The sequence below is a fragment of the Molothrus aeneus genome, chromosome 10 (genome assembly GCF_037042795.1).
Source record: "Molothrus aeneus isolate 106 chromosome 10, BPBGC_Maene_1.0, whole genome shotgun sequence".
NCBI lineage: Eukaryota > Metazoa > Chordata > Aves > Passeriformes > Icteridae > Molothrus > Molothrus aeneus.
Genome location: NC_089655.1, coordinates 15,251,053 through 15,272,427, shown reverse-complemented (window position 1 = coordinate 15,272,427; position 21,375 = coordinate 15,251,053). Strand labels below are relative to the sequence as shown.

General features: G+C 42.3%; 1 protein-coding gene across 3 annotated transcripts in view; it reads left to right on the top strand.

Moving 5' to 3' along the window:
• Positions 1-4,132, top strand: part of LPP (LIM domain containing preferred translocation partner in lipoma) — a 318,878-nt gene extending 314,746 nt beyond the window's left edge. For all 3 annotated transcript variants that reach the window (XM_066556527.1, XM_066556528.1, XM_066556526.1), the window contains exons 12-13: positions 1,658-1,778; positions 3,373-4,132. In XM_066556527.1, the coding sequence (XP_066412624.1) occupies positions 1,658-1,778; positions 3,373-3,501 (250 nt within the window). In that variant the 3' untranslated portion in view covers positions 3,502-4,132. The remainder of the gene's footprint in view (positions 1-1,657; positions 1,779-3,372) is intronic.
• Positions 4,133-21,375: the final 17,243 nt, after the last annotated feature.

The following is a 21,375-nucleotide window of genomic DNA, read 5'->3' as shown; positions in this document are numbered from 1 at the left end:
CTACTCCCTGAGCTCAGGCCCCACAGTAACAGATCTACATCCCCTAAAATCTGCAGGAATGATCTCAGGATCCTGGGAGATAATATTTGTCTCATAATGAATTACTCACAGTAGCCTGGGCAAAGAGATGTTGAAGTATTTTTTTATTACCACATTTGAGCTAAATGGCAAAAGGAAGGGCCTGCATGAAGCAGCACACAATTAATTGCCATCACAGCTCCAGTCATATCATGATCCATTTAAGTTATTTTTCAGAGCACTCGTTATAGCCACTGTTTAATTCATTCTTTCATTAGATCACAGCTACACAGGCATCTTTCATCTGCTGCCAGTGAAATTAATATTTTTCTTTATTCCTAGTACAGATAGATTTTATTTTTTTTTCTTTTCTAAGATAGTTAATTCTGAGGTGGTTCATGTGACAGGCTGGGTGGCAGAGTCAGTCCTTACTAGGCATTTTAGAAGAGAAGGGCCTTTGATCTCCTTGTGTTCTGATGTTTGCCATAAGCTTTGCCCTCTGTAGCTCTACAGCCCCTGACCCTGGCTCTCATTACATGGCAGCAGATTCTGTGGGTGCAAATTTCCTTTTTTGCAGGCAGAATTTGCAGCCAGGAAACTGGTACCAGTAGGTTTTGAACTAAAATAGAGAACAATTCACCACAGGCTAAAGGTTCCCAAGCCTAGGAGCAGAGGTGGCCACTTCTCGTGGGATCTGAGGGGAGCAAAACTAGAGGGAATGCATAACATGGGTGAATTATCCAGAAGGGCATATGGTGAGCAATAGAAGGGAAGAAGAAAGGGCTGTGCTTGTCTTGATCCCTGAGCTGACCCTGATTCATGTCAGTCTCTTCACGCAGTGAGTTATTGTCACTATACAATTAGAAGTCAGACTGACTGGAAGAGAGAACATTGGGGTCTCTGCACCCAGACCTGTTCCCTTTCAAGCCTGGACAGCACCCTGTTGGATAACTGAGCAGGTTTTAGCTAGAAGATGCAGCAAGTCAGAATTGCCCTGATGCTTCTTGTCTGAGAGTGAGCACAGCCAGAAATGTGCTTCTGTGTGCGTAAGTGGGTAAGATGGCTTGAAAGTTTAAAGTGGGTGACATAAACCTCAACAAATTAGTGTTAGTAAAAGGCAGTTCTTTTTACCATTTCTTTTCAGACTTTTAAACTATTTGTTCCAATCTCCAAATCTTAATAGTTTGATTTTTATTTTCAAGAGATGCTCTTGAAGCAGATTGTGGTCATCTTTCTAACCATGGGATTTGCATGGATTTTCTTAGAGGCTGAGGGTTGTGGCAGTGCATAGGTGCGACAATGGAGGGTCATTCAACAGGCGCTTTAGTTGTTAATTAGGCAGACAAAATGCTCTGCTGCCTGTCAGAAGTTCTATAAGTCGTCTCCTTATAAATGTTCTTTAATATCCTAGGTACCTGAAATTGCCTTGTAAGACTAAAGTGCTCCTGCCTGTTTTTTTTCCAAGGAGGGATCTGTGCAGAGCTCCAGCCTGTGTTGTGTATGCACATGTGTGTGTGTGTGTGTGTGTGTGTGTGTGTGTGTGTTGGTACAAATTCACACATTTCTGGATGGCCAGTCCAGTTAACAGAAACTTCTGCTCCACGTTTGAGATGACTGTGCCTGTCTGTTGCTCCCTCAGGAAGTTTGCCCCGAGGTGTTCTGTGTGTAAGGAGCCCATCATGCCAGCCCCGGGACAAGAGGAGACCGTGCGCATTGTTGCCCTGGATCGTGACTTCCATGTCCAGTGCTACCGGTGCGAGGTTGGTATTCCAGGCACAGCAGGGACAGAAAGCAGGGGTTGGCTTAACTTCATCACCACCTGACATTGCCCACACAACAGGCATACCCTGTTGTAACACTGGCTCTACAATCAAATTACTTCATTGACTTCAGCAAGCAAGGAATTTTTCCTCATTTATATCCACGCAAATGAGAGGAAAATCAGGTCCCTTGTTTATAACAGGTTCATTAGAAGAGCAAAAGAATGTGACTCAGGCAATTAGGTCTTAATATTGGAGAACTTAATAAATTATAGCCTGGACACAAACGTAGCTCATCTTTATGTTCTTAAAATGAAAGCTAATGCATGTTAGGATTTGAGCAAGATTGTACAGGAAATTCAGCATATGGCTCTGGGTTGAAGAATTTTAATGGACACATAAACATGATCATTCTTGTTTTGTGCAATGCTTTTTATGCTACTTTTCCTGTTCAGTTTCATAACACACTTCATGTAATTTTGATGGTAAGAGTCTGAAGACAGAGAATAAAAATCACCTTAAAGCAATTAGCATGTGGGAACAGCTGTGTTAGGGAACCTTCAAGAATTCTTCAGTGCTAGTGTTACTTGTTGGATAATACATCAGCCAGATGGCAGGGTAAGAAAATGAGACCAAATATATTTCTTATAGCAGTTGCAGGTTTTAATAACCTTAATTGGAAAGAAGGATGGACTAAGGTTTAAAGGTCTAGGCTGAAACTTGAGGCATCTGGTTCAATTCTCAATCTGACCTTGGCTTTCAGGGTACATACCAGCCCATTACTTAGGCCCATTATTTTTTAAGATGCTGGGCATTCTTACACTAAATTTTGTAGAGCCTAATTCATCATACAGCATGTCTCCATGCTGGTTGCTGAGATACCCAGGCTTTCACACACATGGATCCATCAGTAGTCCTGGGCCAAGCAATTGCTTGATCACAAAGTGTGGGATAATTCCCAACTTCCCTAGCAGCTTCCTTAAAGCTTATGGGCTGAGGTCTCTGGAGCAGGTTTGGGGGCCTTGGAGTGGGGTTTCCATGTTCCTGTCTGACATCCTTCTTTTTGCCACAACCTTTTTGGCCAATTGTAATACAAACACAGGTGACAGTTCTGGTAGGGGGGACAGGAAGGGACTTGGCTTAGCTGCCACTCCTGGAGTGGAGGCTGTAACTTCATGGCATTAACTCTTCCAAAGGAGATTACCTATAGTCAGATATTGGTACTAAACTTTTTCCCAGTGATGCTTCTTTTTTATACTTTTTTTGAATTAATAAATATGTGCTTTAGTTTGATGTTTCTCCAGTGCTAAAGACCTTTGCTTCCTCAGAAATGTGAAGGGAATAATCTTTTATTTTCAATTGGATTAAATTCAGCAGGGAGCTTGGGAACCCATATTCTCTGCAGCATTGTCTCTTATCAGAAAATGGCTTAATCGTAAAAGACATCACGTACCTCAGCTTCATGCTTTGCACTGACTCAGGCTGGATCCTGTTACAAGGTGGAGAGTGAGGAGAGTTTCTTTGACTAATAGATTCTTTGCTTAATCTTGTTCTTTATTATTTACTTTGCTCTTCCTGTTTACTTATTTCCTAGGACTGTGGTGGCCTCCTGTCTGAAGGGGACAATCAGGGCTGTTACCCTCTGGATGGGCACATCCTCTGCAAGACCTGCAACTCTGCTCGGATCCAGGCTCTGACTGCCAAGGCCAGCACTGATCTCTGAGTATCAACTGTGACCCTCCCCAGGATGCCCATTGGGAGATATTGCACAAGCTTTGCATGATTTCTTTCCAACCTAGGGTCTGAATCTCTGTTATTGAAAAAAGAAAAAAAAAAAAAAAGAAAAAAAAAAGTAAAACTGGAAGGCCTTGGAGCAAGAGGGCAGTTTGAGAGGCCATGTTCAGACTACCCATGACAGGCACCTAATTTAGACACAACTGTCCAGGAGGGCAGTGAGTGAGTCAGAGCAGCTGCTCTGTCTGCAGCTGATGGAGTTATGGGTCACAGCACCTAAGTTATCTGCCTGTGTAAGGAGGTCTGAACATGGTCCTTACAATGCTTCTGTGTTTGATTCCTGTTTCTTAAGAAGTACATGAAGGTAGAGGGTGAAAGATGGCTGAGGTGGTTATTTCTCCCAAGTTATTTTGAGAACCTGAGCAGCTCTCATTGAAGTCATGGGACTTCAATGTCTGCTGATGACTTTAATAGGATCTGTGTCACCAACAGAAGTAGCTCCACTGTCCTAGAAGGTGTGAGAGCAGACCCAGCATTAACACAAACAGTGCAACTGCAGCTGTACTGCAGCTGAGTGTAGGTGTCATCTTGTATCCTTGGGACACAGATTGGTCATTTCTTAGGCCCTTACTTGTCTCCATTCCCTTCCAGTTCAATAGTGTTTTTCTTTTACTCATGAAAGTCTACTTAGCTATCGCATAAATTTATTCAGTAGTGATGCTTCCAATTCACAATGTATGAGCAATCACAGAAGGATGTGAGCTTGCACACACTACACACACACTACACACTACACACACACAGCATGCTTTTGATTTTCCAGAGGCATAAGCCAGTCATGTCCCTTGAGAAGATATTTAAGGGATGTGGGGCTGGAAACACATTTCTGAAATCCCAGTGGTTAAAAAAATATAAAAATTACTACATAGAACTGCAGTGCAAAGCGATGCTCAAAAAAATCTTACACCACTCTCATACAGCCCATTCTAGTGAGACCACTGGCAGTGTTGGTCTCTGGGTAGACATTCAAGCAATAAAGTCTTTTTCCATCTCCTGTTATTGCAGTGGGAGGATTTTCCTTCAACAGTAACAAGGATTGAATCAGGCTTTGGGATGATACACATTTCTCTGATGTTAACACATGTGATTTGTGTTTTTCAATTTAAAGAATCAGGTCCTGTTTCAACAGCAGCAAAAAAATCATCCTAAATACATGTTCGGTTTTCATCCTAAGAAAGCTAAAGAGGGTATTAAACCCTTCACTATGCCATTCCAGAAAGCAGGCAATTTTTTCCTCTTCCATTTTCATCCCAGCCACTTTTAACTTGCCTCTGTGAAATTCATGGCAGTAGAGTGCTGGGCCAGCAGCAGTATTTTCATCTTCAGTCCAGAATCAATATAATATCCCAAGGTAAATAAAACCTGGGCACAGATAATACTTTTTTTTTTTCACATGATCATGGGTTTAGGGTTTCTTTGTTTTTTTTTAGTTTGGTTAATTAAAAACAAATCAAAAAATTAGAAATCCATGGCATTCTGAGCAGCTATAATAGTCTTGTTCATGAAACCCATAATAACTCGGGTGCAAATTACATAGTGAGGGAGTAATTTTCATATCACTGAATTGACATTAATATCTTATTTGCAGATGTAATCAAGGAAAACACGTTTCTTTGCACTTAAATTAAGAAGCAGAACTGAAACAGTTGCAGGCTGATTGACCATAAAAGTGACAAAATGTAACTTTTCAAGAGTAAGTTACAAGATCTTTTTTTCATGCATCCCACTGAAAAACAATAAGAATGTGGTGCTTTCCTCTTTGTATCAGCCTTCTGTTATAGAGGATAATTACATCCACTAATGCTGAAAAGAAAAGTTAGATGAGCTGAACTGATAGGAAGCAAAGGAAAAATTGTGATGTGATACTGCAGCTCCTGCATATGGTGCATTTCTTTTCAGTTTAGCACTAACCTTTTTGGAAGAGCACTGTGATATTCAGTAGCTTCAGCTGTCTGTGGTAAATTCAAATACAGAAATACCAGTCTGAAACCTCCGTTCCTTACATGGTTTATATGTTGGCAAACTTCACCAGTGTCAGGGAAGTTTCCCAAAATTCACAGCTTGAAATGAATCCTTCTTTGTAGAAGGGTGGCATCATTGAGCAGAAGTCTTCCTTCACCACCATAGGGGCTGTGCTGAAGCAGTTTGACTTTTTATACTGGAATTTTATACTGGATTTCTACCCTGGCCTGCAAGAATGTTACTGCCTCAGACATAAACAGAGTTTTTTGGCACCCTGGCTCTCACCAGGTTCCACCTGGGCTCCTGCTCCCTGAACCATGGCATGTAAGGTCCTTCTGAGCTCGCTTCTTGACACACAGTCTGCACCACCACCAGTCAAAAAAACCTTGCAAATACTGAGCAAATCTAGTTTGAACTAACCCTACAAAAACAGGGGAGGTCAGTGCTGGGATAGAAGCACAGGTGATAAAGTGATGCATTTGGGTGCAGAATGAGCCATTCATCAGGCAGAAAACGTAGCTCTGATCTCCCTTACTCTTGTGAGTGTTAAATCAAGTGGTTGATGAGACTCTCAAGCTGCTCTGCTTTCCAGCAGAATGTGGCCTAGACTAAGGACTCGAGTTCAGAGCCTTTGGGCTTTTTATGGTCCTGCCATAGGCTGGACTGGAGCAAGTCATATGGCTCCCTGTCTTCTGCCCTCTGCATGAGAGACCTTCTTTGCAGTTTCCCAGAGACATTATGGGGAGTAAAGTAGTCACAGACTAGCACAAACTAGTGATTTCTGGAGCTCTATTTTCTCTTTCCAGAAAAGTTTGCTGGTATGTAGGCCTGGGATTCCAGCCCATTGCAATGCACGCGGCCAGCCAGGAGATCCAGCTCTGAATCCTCTCTGTTATGAGAGTGCTGTGGTGAGTTGGGCTGGCATGCAGGGAGGTGAGAGCCAAACTTTTCAAGCATTAAATACTTCATGGATGAAATATGATTGACAAAGATTGAACAGTGTTGATGTTTGAGGTGCTGTGGCTGGTTTCTAGACCTGACACATCTGTGCAAAGGTACCGTGATGGGGTTTTTTTCACCCCTAGACACCAAAGCCATCTGCCCATTGGAAGGAGGGAGTATCTAAAACCCTCTTCTTTATTCAGTGTGGTTTTGTTTTCCAAAATTGCTATAAATAATTTGAAAGATATTGTATCACAGAGGCTCTCATCACCCACATGTATATGGAAATCTCCCTGCTGATGCTTCAGGATTTAATAAGAAATGCTGGTGGGATTTATCTCAATTGCACTGCAATTAAGAACCACTGGGATATGGCTTCATCACAATATTTATCACATACTTACAATATATCATGTTTATCTGTTCCAAAGAAAGAGTTTTTGCCAAAGAGACATTGCTTTTCTCAAGTTGGACCTTCTTAGCCATGACACAAATTCACATCATCTGTGGCTCTGGTAATGTCCAAACTGTTCCTTTCAGAAAGAATTGGAAGATCACCCCAACATTTCTGTTCAAGTCTGCAGTTTCTGCTTATGCTGCTTTGTCTTTGTCTAGTATTTGTTGGCAAGTCAGGCCTGATCCCATGATTTCTGTGGCCAGACAGGGCCCAGGATCAGGTTCTAATTTAGCAAAATATTTATGTCCCTGGGGTTTGTTTAAGTGCAGACTTAAAGCCATTGCGTGGTGTGACATAAGCCATTAATACCAGACTGGTTCTTTATTCCCTGATCATACAGGTTTGATCTGGGTAGGATGTGGGCACAGTTAAATTTCTATCAAATTACCCAGAAGACAGGAAATGGCTCCTGTATCACCCTTATGCCAACTGCAGGAGAACACCACAGCTGATCAAATGTAACATTTGGATGACAGGAGGTTGAGTTGTTAAAAGATGAGTGCTTTGTGTTGGGTGGTTGTGGCACCTTCCATATGTCACAAGTAGCCCTACAGCCAGATTTACTGTATCTTTGAGCAATAGCTTTAAAACTCTCTACTTAAACTTTCTCCAGGAGATTGGGTTGCCTTGGTTACAGCCCAATCCTTAAGCACATCCCCAAGGCTAACACTAGTATTTTGTGAATGTGATGGTTTTATTGTCACTTATTTTGTTCATTGAACATTGCTTTTAAAACCAGAAATCCACACCAATTCTTTAGCCTATCAGATAACACACCTTTAATTTCGGTTTTGGGAGGGGTGTTAATATTTTAATTCTTAGATTTTTATCATGGCTGCAAAACACTTGAGTAATGACTTAATCATAGAGGTGTGGGAGTACCAAAGTGTTTGTCACTCTACATAATAGCGTTCATCCTGATAGCAGGAGTGAGGCTTTAACAAAACACAGGCCTTAAATTGACTTTGTGCCTATCAGCAAAATGTGCCTGAGAAGAATGAAAAAAAAGTGTCTTTAAAGAAATGGTGGTTATTAAAGAGAATATGCAACAAGTCTGAAATCTCTTTGGACCTGTTATGGCTGCTGCCTGGCTTAGGTTTGATAAATGCTGGTTCCTTTTGATTTTGGGAAAGTCTGGAAGGCAGAGGATAACAGGACCCAAGAGAAGGTTCTTGAGATAAATCCCATGTCAAGGATAAATGTTGGACACCTGGTGCTTGAGCTGAGTGGCTCAGAAAGGGTTTGAGTTGCTGACTGGTGTCTGATGGTGTCTGGTTCCTGCAGTGGGGTCACAGTGGTGATTTGCTGTTTGTTCAGCAGCCTGGGTGGACAACACTTCACACAGGTTCAGTGCTGCAAGCTGGGGCTCCTGGAGAGGGGTGCTGAACCATCCCACTGTGGTGAAATTCCCATGAGAAAACACCAGCGATGGTAACTGAGGGTTTGTTGTGGAAGGAGGGCAGGAACTGCTCCATAACCTAGAGGTTAGTAAAATACAGACCAAGAGAGCTGTGAGAACACTATTTCCAGTTAGAGCTGGTTGCAATTTTTACACTAAATTATGTGATAGCAGAAGGGCAATTTTTTTAATGAGAAGTTCTCTCTTTTTGCAATATTACCCACAGCATTTTTGGGGGTTGTTTTTTGCTGTTATGATTAAAATTATACTGAATTTTTATCTAAATAAATTTCAGAATTGTTAACAAATATTTTTATTTTTCAAAGACCCATGTCTTTTTCACAGTTGTTTGTAGTTCTTTGGTTTCTTCTGCTGGTAAATTAAAGTTTCTGTTACAATTTTGAAAACATTTTGGATAAAAATTCTACTTAAAACCAAGCAAATGTTCTTGGGAAATGGTTCAGTATTGGACCTGGTGAAATAAAAAAAGCTTTGAAACTTTTTACGAGATTTTTTTTCCCTATTTTTAACTAGTTTTGCTAATTTTGAAGTCACTGTTTCCTTTGTTAGAACAATCCAAGTAATGTGACTCTTAAAATAACAGTGTTACTTCTGCTGGATTCATTTTTCTTATCCGTCTTAAAGCCATGGAGTGGCTGGCTATAGGGACTGCCAGTGTCTTTCTCTGTGGCAGCTGCAATTTTCTTCTTTGTTTTTATCTTGGGGTCTTTTTCTGTTTGGCTTTTTCCCCTGAAATTACTGAAGAATATAGGCACATTACGGCAACTGCCATGAAAATCAAGAGATACTGATTGAATTTAATCTCCTTTCTGGGCTTGGGAATGGCATTTTTCCTTAAACATTTCTAGAAATATTACCTGTCTCCCTCAGCATTTCAAATTTGAAGTTGCAACAGTTGGTTGCCCAACTGGCATTTGGAGCCTGAGAGAGAACAGACTTCAGACATGTGATATTATAACATTCATCCAGCATCTGAAAATCTAAGAGAAAAAGGACAGCCTCAGTAAGTTTCCTGGTGGACACTGAGGAACAGCTCTCACTTCAGCCTGGAAATTTTCTGCTGTGGTCTGAAAAAAGCTAAGTTGCACCCTTGCAGAGCAGTCTGGCATACACACACACATGTCAGGTGTTTGTGGGGCTATAACTGAGCAGAAATCCAGGCTGCAGCATTGACTGTTGCTACTTACACTGCACTGGGCTTCACTCCTGACTATGTGTCCCTGGTCCCTTTGGCTTCATGTAACATGTGAAAGCACAGGGTTTATCACAGGTAGCAAGAGCATCCAGTTAAAACATTTTTCTTTTTTTTTTTTTTTTTAATTTTGTTATTTGTCCAGTATTGTTATCCTACTTAAATGTTTTAGAAAATGAGGAAGGAAACAGAAGCCCCCGTGGTGGCATTACCTTTATATTTCCAGGGGTTAGAGTCCCTCCCCAGGAACATCACACTTGGGGTGCCTCTGCTTTCCTGCCTCTGCCTCCCCTTGTCCACAAGCCTCTCTCTTACCCACTTTTTCCATGTCCTCAATGTGCACTCATCTTTGCAGTAAAGATGGTTTCTTACTTACTTCACTGAGGTATTGTGAGTCTTAGCTAGTAGTTGGAAAAACTTGTTCAGATCTTTAATCAAGTAGTTTTGTGCGTCCTTAGTATCATTGGCCTGCCATATGGATATCAAAGAAAATTGTTATAATTATTGCTTTTAAAATGATTATGAAATTGTGCCTTACTTTTTCAGTCATATTTAACCATGTAATTTAGAACCACATGATTGCAGGGATTTACCATGAAGAAATATGTTTGAAGGATAGTTTGTTTTTTAAATATTTTTTTCTTCAAAAATGATTTTATTAGCTTTTCCTCTTTTATTTTTTTTTCTCCAGTTATATTCCTTTAATATGTTTGTGTAAAAGGGCAGCCAGAATTTGCATTCGTGAGAGACAGAAGATTTTATTTGGTCTTGTATGTAGAGCTTTCATTTTCTTTTATGTTCCTTCAGGAAAATTCCTCTCTCCCCAATTACTCATGAGATGCCTTTAAATGCAGGCTGACCAGTAAGGGTTTTTTGTTGCTGTTTAATTTAGTGTGTGGTTGCTTTGTGGTTGTGGTTTTTCTTTTAATTAACCAGATATAGGGTGCTGGGGAGGCATTGCACATTAATGCAGAACGTTAATGCTAATTTTCACAGAAAAGACAAAATTAGAGTCTTTCCCTGTCTCCAGTGCAGTTTTGTTACTGCTCTGTGTACAACACTAATATTAAGCCAGACTGTAAAGGCTAAATACTCAGAGTGACCTACTTCCATTCACCAGCAAGAATCCTTTGTCAGCTGACTCCTGTTTGTTTGTTCATTTTTAAATGTCGGATTACAGTACGAGCATCTACTAAAGATGAAAGAAAACAGTGTTTTCATGTGCAGGAAATTTGGGGTTGCAGCAACAGAACATTTTCTTTGTGAATTTGGATGTCATGGTGTTTTAAGCTCCTGCCTGGAGCCTAAATCAATTTGGCCTCTCAACCAGTTCATCTAACTGGTGCTCCTAAAAGGCTGCAGCCCTGCAAAAGCTCATGCAGCATTTTTGGCTGCCTTCCCTTGCTCCCATTTGGTACATATTTGCACAATTTAACTGAGCTTTTCTTTCTGCTGAAGGTCAGATGCAAGCGATACGAAACACTAAACTTTATAAACAAGCAAAACCATTTCAACCACAGCATTTTGGACTAGAATGGATTTTTAGGTGGCGCACTGTCTACTGGCCTTTGGAGAGGGGATCCTGAGACTGCATGGGACTGGAACAAGAGGCAAAGCCGCAAGCCTTGGTTTTTTTAATAAACTACTTACTGTAATCCAGCTACACAGTTTCAGCCTCACACTTCAGAAGAAGCTTCCAGTAGCTATGCACATACAGGCACTTTCTCTCTTGCAGAAAGTGAAACTTTCCCAACCAGAGTAAATTTAACCTATTGCATAAGATGCTGGAAGTTGGTTGTTTTTTTATTTTCCTTGGGAGTCTCACTGTAACCTCTGTGTGCAGAGGATGAATAGCTTTTCTTTTTCCCCCTCTTTATTTTTTTTTCTGACAAGATTAGATGCTGCATATTGATGAGCTAGCATTTCAAAGGTCCGTGGGGCTTTGGAACATATTAAGAATCTCTGAAGTTTAATATTCACCATGTTTTAAATATTCAGAAGGAAAAATCTGCATAAAATGGCTTTTGATAAATACATTCTAGGGATTCTTTCTTTCTCTCTTACACAAGCATTGTGGGGATTGTGGCTGTGCCAGTTTTGTTCCAAAGTCTTTTTTTTCAGCGTTTCAGGATCATTTTGATCCCATTTGTAAGCCCAGTACCAGTCCTGAAGTCTGTTACGGTTTCTACTGGGACTGTACAGCAGGCAGGTGGATGTAACCAAGAAAAAGACTCAGCTGAGCATTGGAACTCATGAATACCTGCGTGGGGGCTCCTCCTGATGACAGCCGGGCACATCCAGCCCTTTTCTGTGCCTGCTTCTTGTGATAGGGTTGGGATCAGCCCAGTGGTTATGCCCGGATGAGACCTTTCTGCAAAGGTGCTCTATACCAGTGGGGTTTTGAGTTTGGGAAGGGCAATATTCTGGGTGCAGGAGCAAAGCAAAGTGTCATTTGATGCATCTCAGATCTCACAGGGCACTCTCCCCTTCCTTGGAAGTCTCTTTGGTGAGATTATCAGCAGTAAAAAAAGTGCCTTTAGGAGAAATCTGATTCAAGCTTTAGATGAGGAGGATGAGTTGCTGGCTGCAAAGGTGCAGCTCTTTTGCTGTATTATCAACACGTGTGCCATGGTACATGCCAGGGTGTTCCAGGACAGCGCTTTGGTCCCTCTCACACCCAGCCTTGACTTTGTCACACCAGTCCCTGTTGAATCAGTGCCTGGTGTTTGTTCTCAGGACCGCTCTGGCTCAGGCCAAGGGCACCTCGTGCCTCTATGCAAAAGGTGGTGCTTTCAGGTTTTACCTTACAAATAATGCAGCCCTTTCAAACTCACCTTTCTTCTCTTATGTATTCTTGACAGAAGTAGGATTTTAAATATTTCATAGCATTCTTCTTTCTTCTTCCTTTTTGCCAGATGCCTTGAAAACATTGTCAGATTACGATCTGGGGGGGATCAGGATCAGTTTCCTTTCCTTCTTGAGTGCATGGTGTAGGTTTGCAATGAGGATTTTGTCCTTTTTTCTTTTTTTCTTTTTTTTTTTTTTTGTTAGTCTTACAGAACAGATGCCTTCATTTTATGCAGAGAAAAGATTGTCTATGATCAGAGCTAATCCAGGATGGCAGGATTGGACCCCCACAGTGAAAGCTAGAAAAGTGATTGCAAAAGTATTCTGTTTCTCCTTTATTAATTGCACAGGAAGTTTCCACCAAAGGCTCATGTAGCCCAACTGGCCGATGTAATAAGTAGCAGGGCCTGTAATTACAGTCTGTCTTCTGATCCTATCTGTGCTCTGACTTTCTAGGCACTGCAGTTCTATTTACATCTGGCTCTCTGTCACCATTCTAAATTTTCGATTGGTCACTAAGGGAAGGAGAGCATGAGCTGTGAGCCCTGAGAGGTGCAGTGAGTATAAACGAGGGAGTCTCCTCCCTCTCAGGTATCCACCTGATTTGGGACACAGAGCACGAGGAACAGGAGGATTTCACCAGCCTTGCAGCAGAGGAAGTGGGCTACCTGCCAACTAGGTATCTTTCAAGACCTCAGAGTTCTTTATAGGACTGGAAATTTGAACCTTTTACAGGTCTTAACTAGTGTACTCTCCTGTGAGATAGTTCATCAGCATTTCTTTGCTCGGAGCTGTTCCTAAAGGATTTGACCTTTTTTCTCTGTAAGATTCAAGGTTTTATGGTTGCAAAGAGATCCTTCCCCATATGGCATGAAGAGGGAGATAGCTGTTGGCATCAAGCAGAAAGCTGTGTTACAAATCCTGGTATCAATGTGGAAAGCAAGAGTAACTTGAGTAGGAGGGGGAAGGCAGTGATTTACACGTGGTTCAGTACCAGGTTCACCAGCTCTGAGCACCAGCCAGCACAGCCTCAAGCAGATGAGCTCCCTGGGGTGTCAGTTCTCAGACCTGCAAGAGAATAATGGGCTCCTTATGGGAATGTTTGGTGCTGGTCACTTTGCAGCAATCTCTCTTCTCTTTGGAAATATGCACTAAACTTTGGGTGAAGCAACAGAATGGTGCCCCCCAGACTTTTTCCTCAAGGCAGACTCCCAGTGTTATGTTTGATCGAGAGGAATGATAGCCATTAGGCAAATACAGCACTCTGCAATAAAACCCATTAACAATCTACTGTGGATACTTTTAATGTCCATTAAACTGTTAAACAAATTGTCCCTTTTCTACAGCCTGCACTGTTATTTCATTATTTTTACCTGACTTCTGTTTAAAAAATACCCCTCAATTATTTTTTATTTTTTTGGAACTCTGCTTCTAAGAAAGTTGATGCTTTAAAGGGAAAAAAAAAACTTAGTTTCAAACATGGGTTTTTCAGGCTTCTAAATTAATAATTTCTACACCTGACCCAGTTCCTGCAGCTGCCAAAAAAGAAAAGAGAAAGCTATTTAAATTTCTCATAGAACCATTTATCTCTTAAAATATGCCAAGGCAATTTGAGGTGGGGGTGGAGACTCAGCTATTTATCTCAGCAGCTTGATTTTTCTCTTTATGTTTCTAACTGTCAGGGGGAAAAAACCGGTAGGAAGCTATTCTTGGGCTATTATTGATGTATTGTGTTGCCATTATGCAGGATGTCTGCTTTGCTATATACGGAAGGACATTAATAATAGCCATCTCCCCTGCCCCCACCCTCAGTTCCTCTTTGGGAAGATATGGTTTAACTGGAGCATCTGCTGTGTTCAAATTGCTGCTCCTTCCTCCCCTTCCCCCAGTTCATTCCCAAACTAGTTTTAGGAACCAGGGCTAAAGAAATAAGGAGACATTATTTTTGCCATTTTTCTTCCTACTTCTGTGGTTGCTCCAGGCAAATAATTTCCATGTCCTGTACCTGTCTGCCCTTTTCCTTCACATGTACTGCCCCTGCTTTCATTTTAAGTTCATCAATGCAAAGAAAAAAAACTCACTCTTTCTTGCTCTCTTTTTCTCACAAAGGCTGGCTGGCAGAACAGGCTCAGCCACAGACCTCTGATTTGTTATTACCCAGCATTTCATAGCCACAAACATCAGTTTCATTATTTCCAATTAGCAGGAAAATGTATTCCCGTTCCCATCCCTCCTACCCCAGGTTTAAAACATTGTTAGGAGACTTTAAAGGGTCCGTCTACTTGTTTAAAGACTTGAATGCTTGTTTTATTTTTGGAAGCAGAGTGTACAGTGAACAGGAATAGTTTGATGTTTAAAAAATAGCCCCAGTTCAGCATTCCCCTGAAGTGCGGGAAGTCCTGTCTCCACAGTGCTGTGCCAGCAGCGTGACAGCCCAGAGAGCAAAGCCAGCTTGAAAAGGAAAAAGAACTGGCCTGCCCCACTTCATCTGTGAGAAGAGAGAGGTGAAAATAATAACGTGGCAAGAAAATAAAGGGCAGAATTGCTCTGATTTTTTATTTTAATGGCTGTTCCTATGTCTCCCGCTGATTTTGTTCCATAGTAGCTTTGCTTATTCAGCATTTTTGGTAATCAGGACCATGTGCTTTTTCAAGGTATCATTATTTTTACTTTTCATTTGTTGAGCTGTAGTCTTGCCCTGGTCCCCATAGGATATGGAGCCACTTTGGCTTGGGCACTGAATGAAAACAGTAGCTCTGTCTAGGAGTGCTTACCTAGAATTTGGAACCAGCAAATGCAATAAGAATATTTTCCAGTCTGATATAGAGAAGTTTTCAAAATAGGAATTCTACATGGCAGGAATGCTTTCATTGGGGGAAATGCTTAGATTTCAAAATGAAAGGGAGATGGCCATTCTGTGTAGTTTCTCCTTGCTTTTATAATCTTCCTTGGTGGCATACAAGGAGAAAAATCACACCCTCTGTTCCCTAAACTAAGCCAGAACCCAGCATCTCCTCTGCAAACATTTGCTCCAGCTCCAGCTTTCCACAATGCTGCAGCATGGGAGTGAGGAAGGCCTGCTAAGGGAGCAAGGTCAGCCTCATCCTCTCCACAGCCAGCACTGCTCCCCATGGTGAGTCTGCGTCCAGCCTGGGGCTTGATCCTGCCTTCCCAGTGAGAGTGTTTTGCCAGAATCAGCTGTTTTCTCTTTGCCATTAGCTATGGGATTGTGTGCAATGATGAGGATTTGCAGGGAGGGAGGAGAAGATCCTGTTCCAATTAGGCTGCCTTTGTGCTAATGTTTCATTCAGGGCTGCATGAGATAAGAGCAGTTTGCACTGAAATGCACAGCCGGAGGTTGTAGTTTAAGTTTCAACTGTGTTGAGATGGTACCCATTGAAAATCCAAACTAGAGCTCTTTTTTGCATCTGCCAGTGCTTTCTTGACAGCTCTGTGTGGGCTGGAAACCCATTTCAGTTTTGCAAATGGACATTCTGTGCCTTGTCCCCCAAGTCTGATCTAGTTCTTTGCTTTATCCACCTAAAAAGGAATATTTCTCATGTGCCTAAGTAGCTAAGCTCCTGACAGGCATCTCAACAGAACAACCAGCAAGGTGACAAGTAGGCTATTGACAGAGCTGCCTTTCTAAAAAGTAAGTAAAGTATTCCACTTTCTTCACTGTGTGCCTTTTCAGAGACCTGCTGTGCTCCTTTATGGGCAGCAGAGATATGGGAACTAGGAGGGTGACAGAGAAGAGAAGCAAGAGGCTAATGCTGAGCATCTGTTCTCCATGGTGATAAGCAAAGCAATGGCTTATCCCATTAATGTGCAGCTTGTCTTGCTTTGTACACCCTGTTGTCTGGTGGGCAACTGCTCTGTAGCAGAGGTGCTTGGGTATATCTCCTCAAACATCTCTTCCTGATCAGAACTCCAGGGTCATTCATATTTGAAGAATTTATTCCCTTAATAATGTCTCTTATAAAATCTACATTATTCATTTTTTATATAATGCTAGAAGAGAGAAAATCTGAAGGTGAACCAAAGTTTGATTGGTGCTACTGTATTAAAAAGGCTGGTATGCTCTCATTTTCAATCCTCAAAATAATGTTTTAGCAAATTTTTCCCTGCTGTGATCAGACAGGAAATGCCGGGTGTATTGGAAATGCAGTGAAGGGAAAGATTTGATGTTTTGATGCTCTGAACTGCACCACTGTGACCTGCTCTACTGTCTCTTTGGAAAGTGAGAACTGAGTATTGGTAGAGGTATGGGCAGAGCCAAGTAATGCCTGGACTTTTCTCTCATAGTCTTGCTAGAAAGGATCTGCCTTGGTAGGACATCAGCTTCCTTAGTGGGCCTGTACTTTTCCATGCCACAGCTTGTGTTTTAGACAGTCAGAGAGCCTGGAAAGCAGCCTCCAGTGCCTTCCCTCTAGTTAGTCAAATGAGAGACCCTGAGTACTAATTCTGCATTTATTGAAGTCTTTTTCCAGAAGAGAACAAACAGCAAAGGTTTGTCATGTTTCAGAGCTCAGTCTCTCACCCTGGCTTTACCTGTGGGCAGATACAAGGGGGTCTGAACCACACATAGGTCATTCCAGAAGGATTCCTCTTGGCTACATGGAGAACCCCCTAAAGGCTGGGAGAATGATTCAGGCCTTTCAGACTGCAAGGAGGAAGTGTCCCCAGGAATGTATTTGCCTATGTAGCTGCTATGCCTTGGACTGTCCCTGCCAGTTGCAGACCTGTGTGCTCTGAGAGCTCACCAGGGGTGGTCTGTACTGGATGTGCAGTAGTTCACAGTGGTTTCAGGTGGTGCTTCAGCTTCAGGGTGGTTGTTGGTTTAGCCCATGAGATGGAGAAGGTTCTGTGTTGTTGCCTTTGTTGCAGTTGGGAGGCAGGGTGACTGGCCACTCTCCTCCTTGTCCAGTGCCAGCAGACAGGCTCTCAGTGGTGTGGGCAGCATCTTCCTTTTAAATGTGAATCACTAGCCTAGGGATCTGGGCAAGGGGAGGCACAAGGAAGCACATCTATATGAGGAATGCTTCCACTGCACACTCCATGCCCTCGGATCCTAATGAAGTAACATTACTTGAGCTTTTAGGAGTGGTCTCCTGTCTGTCAGAGCTTGGGGGTACCAGAGTTTTACACCTTGCTGAGCAAAAGCACTACCCAAGTCTGTGAGGGGCCTAATCCTGCTGCCATTGGAATTTTCCCGATTCCTGTGACTTGCTGAGTGCACCTCCTGTGAGCTGCTGAGTAGCCTCCCTTGTCACTGAACCCATCAGGCCACTTGTCTCCCTCACTGACTACTTCCACAGGGCTTTGAGGGCACTCAGGAAATGCAATCAGCACCTTACAGGATCGATCTGCTAAGCAATAAATGAAGTTTTTTCTCTGGTAACTTGTGTGCATGAATTGAAAAATCATTTATTCCAATTTGTTCTGAGGACAGATGCAGCATATACACATTTTCTATATTTATAAAAATATATAGATATATATATTTTGTTCTCAGCTAGTTACCTCTTCTAAACTGCAATTTTCAGAGCAACCGGCATATATTTTTTATTCAACACGTAAAATGACTTTTTACAGTAAGAGAATGAAAGCTGTTTTAAGCATGTGTTTTCTGTATTTTTATTATGCATTATCCAATTATATTGAGATGTATTTTCCTCTTTGCTCTGCTCTTTCAGTTGTTATCCTTTTTATCAGTTATGCTTTTCAAATGTTTTGTAAGGGAAAATAAATATGCAAAATCGCCAGATGCCTTTTTTCTTTGCAGAAGAAGTATCACAAATGCTTTTTTATTACATTTTACCAATCCAATAAACTTCTTATAAATTTCATTTTTGTTTGCTAGCGTGTGAAATTATTTTTTCAAGTTGAATGGTATTTACTTCTTCAAGCCTCCACCTGCAATTATGCTTCATATCCTTCACCTTTTTCTCTTTTAGGTTCAAAATTTCATTGTGTGGCTCCTGAGCATACCTAATTGAAGAGTCTGTTTTACTGTTGAGTGAAGTAAGGATACAAAAGTGTCCCGAGAGGCTCACCCCTGTCATACTGACCATGTCTTGATGAATTTTGCACTATTCCTAAAACTGTATGCCTTTGCAGTAGAGAGCACTCCATTCCTAACCCATGCAGTAATCTGCAGAGTTGGGTTGTATGGGAAGATGTCCACAAATGTTCTCAAATTTGTGTTCTGATGGGGTGACAGCAGAGCCAGACACCTTGCTCTGCAGCTGAATGGAGGAACATTATTCAAACTGTTACAGGCAGAGTAGAAAGAAGTGTGGTTAGCAAAGCCTATCTCTTCTAGAAACTTGTTTCTAGGCTATCATTGCGGTAAATAATCAGGATTGTTCCCATCTGCTTAGGAAATATCACTGGTCCCCACACAGGCTGACCTCCACCTCTCCATCCAGAGAACCTGGTGCAGCACTGGATGCTCTCCCTGACAGAAATGCCTCATGTGGTGGGGAGTCCAGTGTATCCTGGTAAGCTTTTCCAGAGATACATGCTAAATATCTGCACCCTGCTTATAGCCTTTGTTTTTCTCCCCTTTCTATCCTTGGACCTTTTTATAAAAGCCCTTTTCCCTCAGAAATCTCCTGCACAGTGCTGCACAGATTGTCTTCAAGATGGGATTAATTTCCATGAACTTTAGCAGCCTGGAAGACAGCTATGTTGTCTAAGGTGGCCCTCCTGTCAGTGGAGAAGCTGCATCTTTTCTTTAGGTAAGCTCTGAGACAGGTTTGTTTTGTGCCTTTAAGGGTTAAATGAGACAAATACTGTTCTCCCTATTAGCAGAAGTGGTTATCATAAAAAGAATTTTTGAGAGTTGTAGAAAGATCCCAATCCACACAATACAGTTAAACCCATTCCCTCCATGTCATTCCCAAGAAATCTTTATCTAGTGTGACCTTGAAGACATTGCACATGGAGATCCCACAACCTCCCCTGGCAGTCCTCTCTGTGGCAGTGTTGTCTTCACCCTTAAACAGTCTCTCCTACTGTCCAGGCCAAATATTCTTGGCTGTAAATTAAATCACATCCTTACTTTCCCACCACCAGGGAAAATGAAGGACTTCTTTAGTAGGTTATGTATTGTCAGGGGATGCTTTGTCAGCCATGGAAGGAGGCGCAGGCAGCAGCCTCCCTCCCAGCTCCTCCTCCCCTTCCTCAGGGGACTTTAGGAAGGGCCTGTGTTCTCCCTCAGGAAAGGACAAACTGCAGCTTGTTCCTACAGGACACGGGAGGCTGACAGGCTTTGTCTTGGCAGTAAAGGGAGTGTGATGGTGTGGGCTTTCAAGTCTATTCAAACTGCTGTATAGTTTTCCAAACTCGATATTATTACTTCCTTTATAGCACAAGGTACTTTTTCCTAAACTTGTTACGATGGAAAAGTTCCAGGGATACGTTGTCCACACACAAATCAAAATGCATTAGCAGGCCAGGGGCCAGAGGCGAGGGCCAAGGGTGGGGGAGCTATTAATTCCATAGTTTGGCACTGCTTTTTTTGCAATCAGAGGCTACCAGAATCCTTTGAAGACAATGGAAGCTTTGGGCGTGAAGTGTATCTAAAATCCAGGTGCCAATGGGAGCTGTCCTGGGGCTAAGGGAGGGATGGAGGCAGAGGAGGCTGTTTGGCTCTCTTGGTGACATTCCTGGTCAGATGAAAAGCAGTTGTACCCCTGTGTTCTCCTGGTGCAATGGCTGTCTCCAGCTGTGGCTACTGGAGATTTAACCGCCTGGCTTTGAAGAAAGGTGGGTCTGGAATGTTTATCCTGATGTTTATCTACGCTAACCTCCTGTATGACTTCTGTGTCAAAAAGGGAGTTTTATTTTGCTTTCTAGTCAATTTTGAGAAGATTTCAGAGGCTTCCTTAGCTTCTTCGGGGGTTTTCAAAGCAGAAAATAAACCTGGAAGGCTGATAAATCTGTCCCCAGTGCTGGTTTTAGCAGGCTGTATTGGTGTCCTGGGAAGGGTTGGAATAATAGTTTGGAAGGGAAGAGCCCAATGCAAGAGAGCAGCAGGACTCCCTCTGTGAAAGATGGACACTTCCAAAGGGCCATTCCTCCAACAAAGCTTTGGCAGCTTCTTCATGGCAGGGTGAACTGCTTTCTGGAGAGGTCTCTCTCATGCCATTAACTGCCAAGGGACTCAGAAAGATCAGACCAGACTTCTTCCTTTCACACAACTGAAATGGAGAAGATGAATGGACAAGTGAGTGAGCCCTTTCACTGCTCCATTCCCCCCAAAGTACAAGTGGCTGCACCACACAGCACCACCACGGCTGCAAAAACAAGCGGGGAAAAGAGGGAAGAGTTTGGATGGGGCTGTCAGGAGAATTGCTGCTACTGTCAGTGTCACATGTCACAACCTGCCAGGGTCCTGCAAAACAAAGTGCCACTACTCCAGTGACACCAAGGAGTTCCTTTCCTGGGAGCTCCTGTGAGGAAGACTGGGAGCTCTCTGCCTCTGGTCTGCCCAACCAGGCAGTCCTGGTAACGGTGAGTCAAAGGGGGCGAAGCCTACTCTTCTAAACTGCTGAGAGTTTTGGGGAACAATGTTTTATGGATACTGAACCCACTGAAAATACACAAGGTCAGCCTTGGAGCAGAGCAGAGGCACAGCAACTGCTTTCCAAGTGCTAACCACCTCCAGTGTGGTGTCACCAGGAGTTACACATGACACTGTTTTCCATGAGGTAAGGAAAAATAAATAAAGCCAAATCATTGCATAGCAGAATGGTCTGCTTTTTTATCTTGCCATATTGTTGGTGTTGGACTGAATCTGCTGTCTTAAAGTATAAATATAAAGACGCTGCTAAATCATCACTATTTCAGCAACTAATTAAGGGGTAATGCTGGTGGTGCAGCCGTATATGAGGCAATAAACGGCTTTGGCGGCTGATTAAACGCTGGCACCGAGGCATTTAATTACAGCAAAAGCCAATTACCATGTGCACATTCC